Genomic DNA, 12,656 nt, shown 5'->3' on the forward strand with positions numbered 1-12,656 from the left:
ATGGGATTGAGAGGCAGTCTGAGTAGTGATTAAGAGCCTGGACTTTGGAGCCTGGGTTCAAATCCCAGCTGTCCCACTTACCAGCTGTGTGACGGGGACATGGGACACGTTACTTCACTTATCTATACTTTACATTCTAGTGAAATGATGACAATAGTGTTTATTTCATGGGTGTTGGGAGGATTCAAAGAGCTAAAACTATGGAAGCTCTTAGAACTCCGCATGACACACAGGATAACCTATGATTACAATTGTGTGGTATTCGTAACCCCTCCTCAGAAAAGCAAGTAATTCAATTACACTGACTCAGGCAAGCTCCACGGCTGGTGATGGCAGCGCCGGGGCCCCAGACCTTTCCCTAGTGGCTCGTTCTTTCTGCTACCTGATGCAAGAGCATTCCCCTGCCTTTTCTAACATTCCTCCCCCCCCAGCCTTCTGTCAGCGATTGCCACGCGGGATTCTGTGGGGTTTCAGTGCTGAATCGGACAGGATCCCCACCCTCTTCCCTCTCCTCTCCCCTCTCTTCGTCTCTCCTCCCCTCCAGGCACCCTCCAGGTTCAGGTGAAGGAGGTGGGTGGAGAGGAGCAGCCCAGCAGCTTGATAAGTGGCATCCTGGTGCCTTAAATCTTATCCCTTTTTCCTCTAATTCCAGACTTGGAGATCACAGTCCCAATTCGGCACTCACAGCACCTGCCCGGGAAAGTGGAGTATGGAGTCTATGAGAGTGGCCCCAGGAAAAGCATCTTTCCCCCAAAGACAGAGCTAAGACGAGGAGACTGGAAAACAGACAGTACCTCCAGCACAGCAAGTAAGCAGGTGGCCCCCCGGTGTCTTCACAGCTGGACTTCAGCAGGTGTCTTTGAGCCTTGGAAACGTGCTCTATTATGAGCCCAGAAGATTTTACTTGGAGCCTGATTTGGGTTTGGGAGGTGTAAGAAATGGGGGACATTTAACCTGTGAGGTTTGCCTTTTGTCTAGATGCCAGAGTTCCTTTATACAAATATCCCCTGAAGCCACTTTGCGTGATAATTGTTACTCTGTTGCTTTTATAAATGAAAAATCCTAATCATAATACTAATTAATCTTTATTGAGCATTTACTACATGCTAAGCCTCTTGCACAGATTCTCTGGTTTAATTCTCACAATCACTCTACAGGATAGGTGTTGTCACCTCTACTGCCCACCTTTCCAGAGGAGGAAACTGGAGGCTTAGCGCATTCCTCTAGGTTAAATGGCTAAATGGTAGCACTGGGATTTGAACTCAGGCAGACTGGATCCAAGGCCAAAGCTCTTGCCTACTGTTCTTTTTGCTTCAGCTGTAGTAAGGGGAAGGAAAGGGCACAAAGTCAGAAACATTAGAAAACAGTGGACTCAGATTTGAGAATTCCAACTTGATAGGCAAGTTGAGGATCTGATTTGGAAATGTCTTCCTTTTGGCTTGAAAGCTAGAATAGGAGTCTGATTACAACAGACAATACACACTGATGTGCAGGCAGGAGCTGGGGCTTTGTTTCCAGATCCAGGGTGGTGTTAGCTGACTTCAGATGCAGCAGCTTCAGAAGCCAAATAGACCGAGTTTCCCTGCTTTCAAACATATTAGTGTTATCAGAACAGCAGGGAAATAAAAGAGCAAGAGACAAGCTGAATTTCAGGACTCACATCTCCTTAAATGTCAGGTGGAGGACCTCCACATGGATACAGGAACAGGAAGATCATCTAACCCAAGGGTTCTTCATCTTTTCTGTATCACAGACCCCTTTGAGAGTCCAATATATGCCGTGGATGTGCTTCCTATAAAAATGCACATGCATGTGTTTACACACACACACACACACACACACACTATTTTGCCCCTCCGTGGACTTAGGTCAAGAGCCTCTGAACTATTCTCCCTCCTTACTTTATTAATGGAGTATTTGTAGTCTAGAAAGGGAAAGAGTTTCGCCCAAGGTCCCATAGCCAGTCAATGGCAAACTGTAGAACCCAGCTTTTCTCTCTGCCACTATTACCAGTTGAAACAGACCCAAAGCATATCACGCAACCACATGAAAAGCCTAGACTAGACAGAGAAGAAAATCTCCCCTTACATAATGGGGGTGATAATGTGTATCGCCCCGCCCTTGGGCAATTTAGAGAATTCGGACAATTTCAGAAATGGAAAGATTTTCCCAGTGATCACAGGTGGCAGAGGCAGCAAGGGGCAGGCAGCCCATCTCAGACGTGTCGCGGAGGAGAGGAGGAGTGGTATAGACACTCTCGGGGTGAGGGCAGGGCTTTCTGGGGTGGGGGACGTGGAAATTTAACAAGATAAATACAGAGTTCTCATTTCAGTTCAGATTAATTTAAACCATTTTATGTGTATGTTTTACTTTGAGTTAGCTTCGAGTGAGAATAGAACAGAAAGCATAAACTCTGCATCTTACCTTGTGAGGTGGTTTACTGCCTGGGGATGGCTAGTTTATTGGGTTAGAAAGTGTCATTAAAAGACCAGAGGATTTTATTTCACTCTGCGGCTGTCGACTGCATCCAGTGCCTGTTATACAGCTACCTACTGCGATGTAACAAACTATCCCAAAATGCAGTAGCTTGAGACATAATCATTTATTTCTGTCTGATCCTAAACTTGGCCAGGAGTCAGTGGGGCTGGTTCACCTCCGCTCCATGTGGTCCGTTGGGGTCACTTGTGTGACTGTATTCAGCTGTAAGCTTGGCATGGGCTGGAGCATCCATGATGGCCTCTCACTCTTCAGGGCCTCTCTACATATGGCCTCTAATTCAACAGCCTAAACTTCTTATATGATAACAAGACCCATAAAGGGAGCATTCCAGAAGGACAAGTCCCAGTGTGCGAGTATTTATCGAGCTTTGGCTTGCATCATATTGGCCAAAGGAAGTCAGTCACATGGCTAAGCTGAGAGGGAGGTGAGGAGGAGACTCTACAAGGTGTGGATACTGGAGGTGAGGGTCCTTGGGTCACTAATGGATAATCTGCCATTTGGAAACTGTTGGTGATGATGACGATGGCTGCTATAATTAACTACACGCTTACTCTTGCTTACTCCTGTGCCAAGCGTGTTACCATACAATCTCATTCTACACCACAGTGCTGTGAGATCAGGAAACAGAGGCTTAGGTTACGCATCTTACCCTGGGCCACTTGGAAATTAAGCAGGGGGATCTGGGATTCACATCCAGATCGTCCTGTGTGCTCAACCATGGGGACATACTGCCTTCCAAAGAGAAATAGTTCCCAGGGCAAGGGGGGAGGGTGAGGATAGCCCAGCTCTGATCCACCAGCTGCCCCTTAACCCCCAGAGTCATACCCTAAAAACAGCACTATTTTATTCCAGTGCAGCTGTCATCTCTTGGGAACTCCAGGAAAACAGTTGCAGGTTAAATCTGGCTGTAACTATAGTTTTAAGCACAAGATATTAGTGTCATGTTTAAGAGAACAAAATTTCATTACAGAAAGACCATTGTCCTTCTTCTTGGTTGTCTGGTTCAAGTTTCTGAAGGGTCATATATATGGTCATTTTTTTCACTTATTCATTCCTCCACCAAATATTGAGGACAGCTCTGTGCACATGGAGCTGGACTGTATACTGGAGACATAAAGTTGAAAAAGAGGGACTTCTGGGATGGTGCAGTGGGTAAGACTCTGAGCTCCCAGTGCAGGAGGCCAGGGTTTGATCCCTGGTCAGGGAACTAGATCTTACATGCATGGCACAACTAAGGAGCCCACAAGCCACAACTAAGGAACCCGCTTGCTGCAACTAAGGAGCCCATGTGCCGCAAGTAAGGAGCTAGTGAGCTGCAACTAAGACCCAGCACAACCAAATAAATAAATAAATAGAAACCTCTTAAAAAATTAAAAAGAAATAGGGTCTGTCCTCAGGGGGCTTATCATGGAGGAGAGAAGTTATAAAAATAGTACAAGTTAGATGCTTGCCTGATCCTTCTTCCCTGGTGACAGAAGCCTGGCAAGGGGTGGGCGCTGCCCCCTTCCCGAAGTAAGAGTGAAGATGATGGGGGCCGGGGCCAGAACCTCCTGCCAGTGGTGTAGTCCAGACAGATAGCCAAGCAGGTCATCAGCTTTGGAGAGAAGAGTGGGCCAGGGCAGATAAACCAGGAGTGAAGGTGCAAAGCCAAATGCTGCTGGGGGTTAAAAATTCAAGAACACCAAGGGAAGGGACAATGGGAGCTGGTGGGTGTGAATTTCCAGAATCCTGGCCTGTGCCTGGAGAGCATTTTGCTACCTCCTAGTGGAAAAACTTCGGAAGGAGTCTGGTTCGTTGTAAGGGAATGGAATGAACAGTGATGAATGATGTGGGAGGCTTGGCCCCACAGGGATGGGAGCCCGTGGACGGAAGGGTTTACTTCCATTTGGGGGAATATGGAAAGGCTTTGATAGCATTTGTCCTGAGCGCTGGAGACGGGAGATTTTAGGTTTGTGGATAGGGCTGGGCTAGGGGGAGTGGGGAGAAAAGGACATTCTGGCTGAGCGAACAGTGTTATGTGTGGGTAACTGCATAGGAAGAGACAGGGTCACATGCTCCTTAATAAACAAACTCTGAATCCCCTGGTTTATAGAAATATTTTTGACACGTTATTTTATATTTAAAAATCTGCCTCTGAGAAAGACTCCAAACTTATAATCTTAACCTACTCTTGTCAAGCTAACATCAAAATTAATTAGGTCAAAGTTGGTACCATAATGAAGTCAAAACCAAGACAATTTACCTATAAGCTAATCTGATGGGGAGCTATTTTGAGTGGAAATTCAGCAGACCTAAGATCTGGCAATACTGTTAAAGGCAGTATTGATAAATTAAAGTCAAAGTTTTAGTTGATTAACTGTTATGCTTTCTTCTTCACTGCTAGACCATCACGTTCTTGAGCTTGTTCTCATGCTGTGCTGTCCAATACCATAGCCCCTAGCTACATGTGGCTAAGTTCATTAAAACAATAAAAGTTAAAATTTAGTTCCTCAGTGGCACTAACCATGTGTCACACTAGCTACCAAATTGGATAGCACACAACAGAACATTTCCAAGAATTTCTATTGGATAATGCTGTTTCAATGACATAGGTGATAAATCCCCAACTTCCATCCTTGAGCACCTAAACTCACAGTCACAGTTCCTACCCTGCTTGTAAATTATACTTTTGAATTTGTGTTTTGTTCTGTGTCACACTGGCCCCTTTTTAGAAAGTATGCATGCATGTGTGATACTTGCATATGCTTGCTGTAATTCCTAAATAGGTAAAAAACTTTAGCAACAAAATTTGTTTGCAGATTTTAGAAATACCACTGAACATGTGAGGAATAGAGCGTCCCTGCTTTCTTGTCTGTCACTAATATCAAATAGAGCTTTCATAGGGATTAAATGCAGCCATGCTTTTAAAGCATATAGTGTGGGGTAAGCCCTCAGTAAATGATAGCTGGGAAACAAAAAGTGATAATAAAAAGATGAACCATTTCATTTTATGCTGAAAGAAAAACTGAACTCATAATATGGTGTGTTATTAGATGGCAGCATTTTGAAGAATCCCATGTTCACAGCTTATGTATTGCTTCTGTCAGTAAGTGCTAGACGTCTGCATTTTACTTTATCTCGAGAGAATCCGCAGTCCCGCTGATTTTGTTTGCACCCTTTAGGCAGCGCGAGTAACCGATCCAGCACCCGGAGCCTCCTCAGTGTGAGCAGCGGGATGGAGGGGGACAACGAGGTGAGAGCCGGGCCCCCACCCCCATATTTCTTGTTCCGGGGGTCGTTTCCCTGCAGGAGATAGAAATCCCGGTGAAAGAAGCAAGACACAAAAGGTCACCTAGCGTAGGATTCCATCTACATGAAATATCCAGAATAGGTAGACCCATAGAGACAGAATGCAGAGTGGTGGTTACCAGGGCTGGGGGTAGGGGAAACGGGGAGAACCTGCTGAAGGGGTCCAGTGTTTCCTTTGGGAGGTCATGAAAATGTCTGGGGGCTAGAGATGGCATTTGCACAGTATTGTGAATGTACGAAATGCCATTGAATTGTTCACTTTAAAATGGTTCACTTTATGTTACGTGAATTTCACCTCAGGGACTTCCCTAGTGATCCAGTGGTTACGACGCTGAGCTCTCAGTGCAGAGGGTGAGGGTTCGATTCCTGGTCAGGGAATTAAGATCCCGCATGCCACACAGCATGGCAAAAAAAAAAGAGAGAGAATTTCACCTCAATTAAAAGAGGGGAAGAAAGGGAGGGAGGGAGGGCTGGAGGAAGGAGGGGTAAGCCAAGAGGGGCAATCCAGGGGCAGCCGTCCCCTTTCGGGGCCTGGGGCAGGAGCAGCAAGGCGCGCCGGAGCCACTGTTCTGGGTGCCCCTGAGGCCACCTGCTCCTTCGTCTCCTCTTCCCTGTGTGTATCTGCTTTTTCTCTCACTGCGCACTGGCCTTGTCTACGTCTCCACATGTAAAGTGGCAAATGGTCCCCCCGGAGCCACAAGGTCTCTGAGCAGAGAGTTGAGTTGCTGCCTTAGGCTGAGGCCCAGTTGGGATCAGGGTGTGTACCCTGATCCAGGGACCAGTGACTAGGACACGAGGGCAGGGTCACACGGGTCACTGCCAACCCAGGAGACTCTTTGAGGTAGGGTCCTGGGGGTGGGCCACCCACCCGTGCACAGCTTGTTTACCCTGTGACTGACGACCACTCACCATTCTGTTGTCCCCAGAAGGAACTTTTGTTTAAAAATAAAATTTCCCCAGCCCTATCTGGTTACATAGAGCAATACTCCTCAGACTTTAATATACATAAGAATTACCTAGGATCTTGTGAAAATGCAGGTTCTGATGGAGCAGGTGTGAGGAGGAGGCTGAGACCCTGAGGGTTTTCACAAGCCCCCAGGCTATGCTGATGTTGGTGGCCCACATGTCACACACACTGAGTTCAAATCACTAATGATAATTTGGGTCTGAAGGTCTCCTCAGTGACTCTGGGAGTCCAAGTCAGTGGAAAACTGCCCTGGTGTTGCTGGGTTGAGTAACCCTTAGCCAAAGCCTGGAGAGGGCTGAGGAGCTTGTGGGATGCCAGTGTCCAACTATGCTGTTGCTTGATGTAATTTGCACCCTTCTTTCTCATCTTTTTTGCTGTAGGATAATGAAGCCCCCGAGGTTACCAGAAGTCGTAGTCCAGGCCCCCCACAAGTGGACAGCACACCCACCGTGCTCCTGGAGAGGCCCCCCAGGGTGCCGCCCCGAGCCGCCTCGCAGAGGTAACATTGAAGCTGACAGGACATTTTTTCCTCACTCTCTGAGTTTCGGGGGACAGTAGGATCTTGGGACAACTAAGACCCAAGAATCAGCTCAGAGCTAAATTCACTGAAGTGCATACTTTGGACACATTTCAACGTGGATTCTTCATGAAAGCGATGCTTTATTCAGTTGCACATACTCTAAATAACAAATGCAATATTTTGTCAGTGAAATACATTGGTAAAGGTCAACGCTTTGCATAATTTTTATCTGTTTGGTTAGAATTCAGCCCCTGAATAACATTCCTTGGCCATATTGTGGGGACAGTGCCTTTTGGGAACCAGGAGATGAGAAGGAATGGGGTATGAAAATACAGGTGAGAGGCAGCGTGATGTGGTGGTGCGGACACAGTACCTGGGGAGCCTCTGGCAGCCACTTGTGTGCTGGATGAATTATTTAACTGTCATGTGCCTTAATTTCCTTGTCCATAAAATGGAGATAATAAATGAACTTCCTCACAGAGTTGTAAGTATTGAGTTTCTGGCCCTTAGTAACTGTGCAACAGTCTGAGTGACTTTTTTTTTATAAAGAAGGATGAGCCTATGGAGATTGGAGCTGGGCATTAGACAAAAGAGTGTGACCAACTTATGGGGCTCTGATGTATGTCTTTGTTTGTGTTCGGGCTTCTGGCAGGAGCCTTTTTTAAGGTCTTATGGAATCACAGAAAAGGTGGTCAAAGCTAGGTTGTGTGTCTGTCTGTCAAGGCAGAAAGGAGCCTTTGAGAATAAAAGCCTAGGCTTCCCTTGGGAGTTTAATTCTTTGATGTCTAAAATACAATGTGTGTGTGTGTGTGTGTGTGTGTGTGTGTGTGTGTGGTTGGGGGGTGTTAATTCAAAGGAGGAAGCATTTCTTTTAAACTAAGATTCTTTTTTTTTTTGCATTTTGAAACTTTTAACTCAAATGAACCTCATCAGTGGAATTTGTTGAAAAAGTGACATAAGGAGGCTTTTCTTCTGCTTTTCTGGAAAAAGCAGCTGACTGTGCGCTGAGCACCTTTCCATTTCTCCCTTTGCTATTACCACTTTTCCATGTGCTCCCAGCAGCATTCACATACTGACACTTGCTACCCAAACCTCCCACAGTCCCAAGCTGCTTCACACTCACCGAGCATGTTTCCGTGGTATAGACTAGAGGTCACATATTAGAGCATTAGCCCTGAAAGGAACCTTCGCCATCATCTGGTCCAATCTCCTGAATTTGCATAATGTTCTGTTTGCTTGCAAATTACATACAGTTGGTGATAGGGGAGGGGTGTTTATGGAGAGCAGTTATGGTAACGAATGCTGATATTTATTGAGCACTTACTTGGTGCCAGGTATTCTGTTAAACACACTGAATGCACTAGCTCATTTAATTCTCTTAACTCTAAGTGGTAGATATTTAGTGTTATCCCATTTTGCAGATGTAGAAACTGGGGCTTGAGGCTGAATGGAGACTTTCTGTGTGTGGCAAACCTAGGTGTGCCTGACTCCAGGGTCCAGTCTTTTAGTCATTTTGTTACACCTGTTTAAGGAGGTCCAGGTGTCATGGGAGAAGATCCAAGATCCAAGACTTTTTATTCCTGAAGGTAAAGAGTTTGGAGGCAGTTATCTAATTGTATCAAGATTAAAAAGAATATCAATCTCGAATATATAGCCACAAAGACTGTGGGATTTTGTCTACAGGAGAGAGAACAACCAGGGAAGTGGGTTCCAGAAATTAAAGGCTGGAAACTGGGATGCATTTAATGTGTAAAGAGAGATGGCAGAAGAATTGTTTGGGGGAGTCTGGAAGTATGTTGTGATAAAGATGGGGAGAGAAAAGGAGGAAAACACATCTTACTAAAGAAATGGTATTTGCAAAGAAAGCTGTGATTGATAGAAACGGGGTTAGGGTGCATTTTGGGTGTGAAGATTGGAAAATATGCAGCTGTTCTGAAAGTGCGTATGTAATTTTCATAATAAAATGAGGAGATGTTTGAGCAAAGAATAAAATGGGCCTCTCTCCTGAATGCTTGACCCACTGATGGACAGGAGGGGAGGCTGACCTGGGTGCTCTCCACTATCTGGGAATTGGCAACTCTTCCGCATTCAAGTTCTCCTGAACCTCCCTTTCTCTCAAACGGCACATACTACTCATCACTCTTTCCAGTCCTGGTCCCTTCCTCTCCTCACTCTGCATGCTGTTCCCAGAGCTCGGGTTGTCAGCAAAGACTCCAAGTCCATCGCCATCTCTTCCTGGCCTTCTGTTTCCTACTGTTCATTGGAGACTTCACCAGGTGTCCCACAGAGATCTCAAACACAGCCCTTGCAACACTGATCTCACCATCCCACCTGCCGTCATTTGCCCCTAACTGCCTTCTCATGATTTCCCAGCATGAAATATGGCTCTATTCTCTCTCTTCCCCAAGCCCCCAACGCCAGAGTCATCCTCCATTCTTGCCTCCCTCACAGCTCCGCAGGCTCTGTTCATTCTGCTGCCCTTGCAGCTCTCAGATCCACCCCCTCCTCTCCATCTGCCAGTGCCTGAGTTCATCCCTGGAGGCTCACATTTACCTCCCTGCCTCTAGTCAGTCCCTCCTCCACACTGCACCAGAGGGTGCACTTTCTAGAGCAGAAATAGCTGATGATGTCACTTCCTGGCATAAAAGCCTTAAATTTAATTCTGTATCTTTTAACATGCTGTGGCCCTAAGTCCCACCCCTCTCCTGTAGTCACTGATGTTTCACCCCTTAAGAATTCCTAGTGAGCTGTGCCATTTAGTACTGTCTTTACCCAATCTGTTCCTTTTGCTGGGATGCTGTCTGCCTACTCCCTTCCCATCTCTGCTTAGAAAATTCCTATACATCCTTTCGGACTCTGTCCAAACATTACTTCTTCTATGGAGCCTTCCCTGATGTTCCGATGCAGAGTGAAGCTTCTTGTGGTTCCCCAAATATCTCGATTATAATTCATTCCACGTTGTGGCCCTTGTTTACATATCTGTCTCCTCAAGAAGATGGTAAACCTCAAAAAAATAGAGATTGTTTTTGATTAGAAAAAAATTTTTTCTGCTCTCCCCAGCATTGTATGGAGCTAACTTGGTAATTAGCTCATACTAGGAACTTAGCAAATATTTATCATGCAAGTGAGTGAATGGGTGGAAGGATAGATTGGTACTGTTTGGGTTGACAGCTAGTCATCAAGTCACGCACCACAGTGCAGGTGGGTTACAGATTAGTGGAAACAAACTTCACATTCTCACCTGCTGTAAGTTTCCAATATTCTTCAAAGTTAGGGAAGGCCGATGGTGACAAGAAGAGGAGCAGATGCACTATATCTTTGCACGACATTTCCTTTGCAGGGCATTAGTCCCCATAGAGTGGGCAGCTGACGGGGTTACACTGTTCGTAGATAAAGTCCTGCCAGTACAGGAAAAAAAAAAAAAGCCAACGTCTTGCTGAGCCATTGCCCTTTTGTTTTTTAATATGTTTTGCTATTTACGAGTGATCTGCCAATCACTAACAATCTATGCACTCCCCTTTAAGGCGTAGCCTGGGTACTGCCAAATCAGAACATGTATCTGAAGTCCTCCTGGAGTACCAAGAGCTACTCCTTTAGTTGCTGACTTGTAAAGAGATCTGTGGAGTCCCCACCTGGGGTGGGGACACAGTGGTCAGAGAGTAAGGAGACTTGGGCCTGAGGCTATTTACTAATAGGAAAGCTTAAAAATATGTTCAACGATGTTGTGATCGTCATACCGCAGCATACCATCTAAATAACAGGCCCGCCGTCAAAGAATGTTAACCAACGTCAGGACTGCAGGCTTCTTGAACCAAACTGACCATCAGCAAGACCTCACCCTCAGCAGGGAGGAGAAAGCAGCCAGTGCCCAGGTCTTTGGACAGGACAAGCCTGTCTCCAGCTCCAGCTTCCCAGTGTTCTGGAGAGGCCATCTCCCCACAGACCGACGCTTGAGTCTGACTTAATACCCTTTATTTGCATGGTTCTGCTATGTCTATAATCACAGATCCATTTCCCTGAGATGGGGCTTCCGATCCTTAGCTGGGTTGTTCATCAGAATGAAATATGGAGACAGTTTGCTTGCAGACCTGCCCCAGCTGCAGAGCGGGGCAGCAGAGGAAGAGGGGCCAGGAGGGAATCGTGACTCTCTTTGTGATGGAAGGTAAAATGTAGGCCTTTGGGGTCTGCATGGGGAAATTTTCTAAGAATAGATCTTTAATCATAATAATACAATTATTAGCTTTACCTCTTGAGTGCCTACTCTAAGCCACAAAGTGTTATCCACTTTCCAACTGTCATCCCCAGGCCTCACATAGTACTCACAATACAGGTATCTGTACCTCTGTCTGGCAGGTGAAAACAGGTTCAGAGGAGTTGAACTTGTCCTTCAGATGTGTGCATAAACGCCTCTGCCATGTGTTCTCACAGGTTCTGAACGGCCCCCATCAAACATTCAGTGCAGTCTTTTCCCTATTGTCTGTCTCATCCATTATATTCTCAGCACCTTGAGGGTAAGATATCCCACACCCAGAAGTAGATGCACGGTAGATAAATAGAGAGGAAGGAAGGAAGGAAGCCAGCCTGAGCTTACCCAGGTGATAAGTGGTATCACCTGACTGTCCTGCAGCTTTCTCCTCTAAGCCTAAGTACATAGGGCAGGTCCGGGAGATGGAAGGAGACTGTCCATTTGTTTTCTCTGGATAAAGAGACACCCAGGGAGTGCCATATATACATTAATATGTATAAAACAGATGACTAATAAGAAAAAGAAATCAAATTGTACACTTTAAATACATGCAGTTTATTATATGTCAATTATACCTCAATGAAACTCTTTTTAAAAGAAAAAAAAAAGAAAGGGAGAGACAACCACACAAAATCATCTACTCCTGGGTGCCACCGCAGGGCCTCCTGAGGATGTCTGTTGTTATTCTTTTCTACTTCTGCCTCTCTCTCTGGTTCCTGAGATGGCCCGTCTTTTCCCAACTCTTTTGTCATTTCCTTGACCTACGCAAAACTTTCATTCAAGAGACATTTAGTAAATATTTACTCATTGATTCATTCAGTCCTCAAGTACACAGTTCCAGGGTAGCACAGTTCAATTACAGCACCAGACAAAGCTCTCTTTCTTGACTTATTGACTTGCTTCCAGGAGAATTAAATATTGGTTTTACAGCACACAGGTGGAAATACCATCTGCAATTGTTGAACCTCTCTGTAAATACATTCACCCAGGTCTATCTGGAGTGGCATTTAGTACTGTTCAAAAACCATCTAGATGAATGTGGAGGGAGGCTTCTAGGAAAGCAGACGTGGAGTTGGGATAACACACTTAGTGATCCCAGGTGGAAGTAGTTGCGAGAAGCTGACTTCAGAAATTGT

At 45.6% G+C, this 12,656-nt stretch overlaps 1 protein-coding gene across 1 annotated transcript in view; it reads left to right on the forward strand.

Moving 5' to 3' along the window:
- PIK3AP1 (phosphoinositide-3-kinase adaptor protein 1) overlaps positions 1 to 12,656 on the forward strand; it is a 115,109-nt gene that overhangs the window by 97,588 nt on the left and 4,865 nt on the right. The window contains exons 14-16 of the mRNA XM_057737350.1: positions 653 to 808; positions 5,661 to 5,731; positions 7,135 to 7,253. Of these exons, the coding sequence (XP_057593333.1) occupies positions 653 to 808; positions 5,661 to 5,731; positions 7,135 to 7,253 (346 nt within the window). The remainder of the gene's footprint in view (positions 1 to 652; positions 809 to 5,660; positions 5,732 to 7,134; positions 7,254 to 12,656) is intronic.

Source organism: Hippopotamus amphibius, chromosome 5 (genome assembly GCF_030028045.1).
Source record: "Hippopotamus amphibius kiboko isolate mHipAmp2 chromosome 5, mHipAmp2.hap2, whole genome shotgun sequence".
Lineage (NCBI taxonomy): Eukaryota > Metazoa > Chordata > Mammalia > Artiodactyla > Hippopotamidae > Hippopotamus > Hippopotamus amphibius.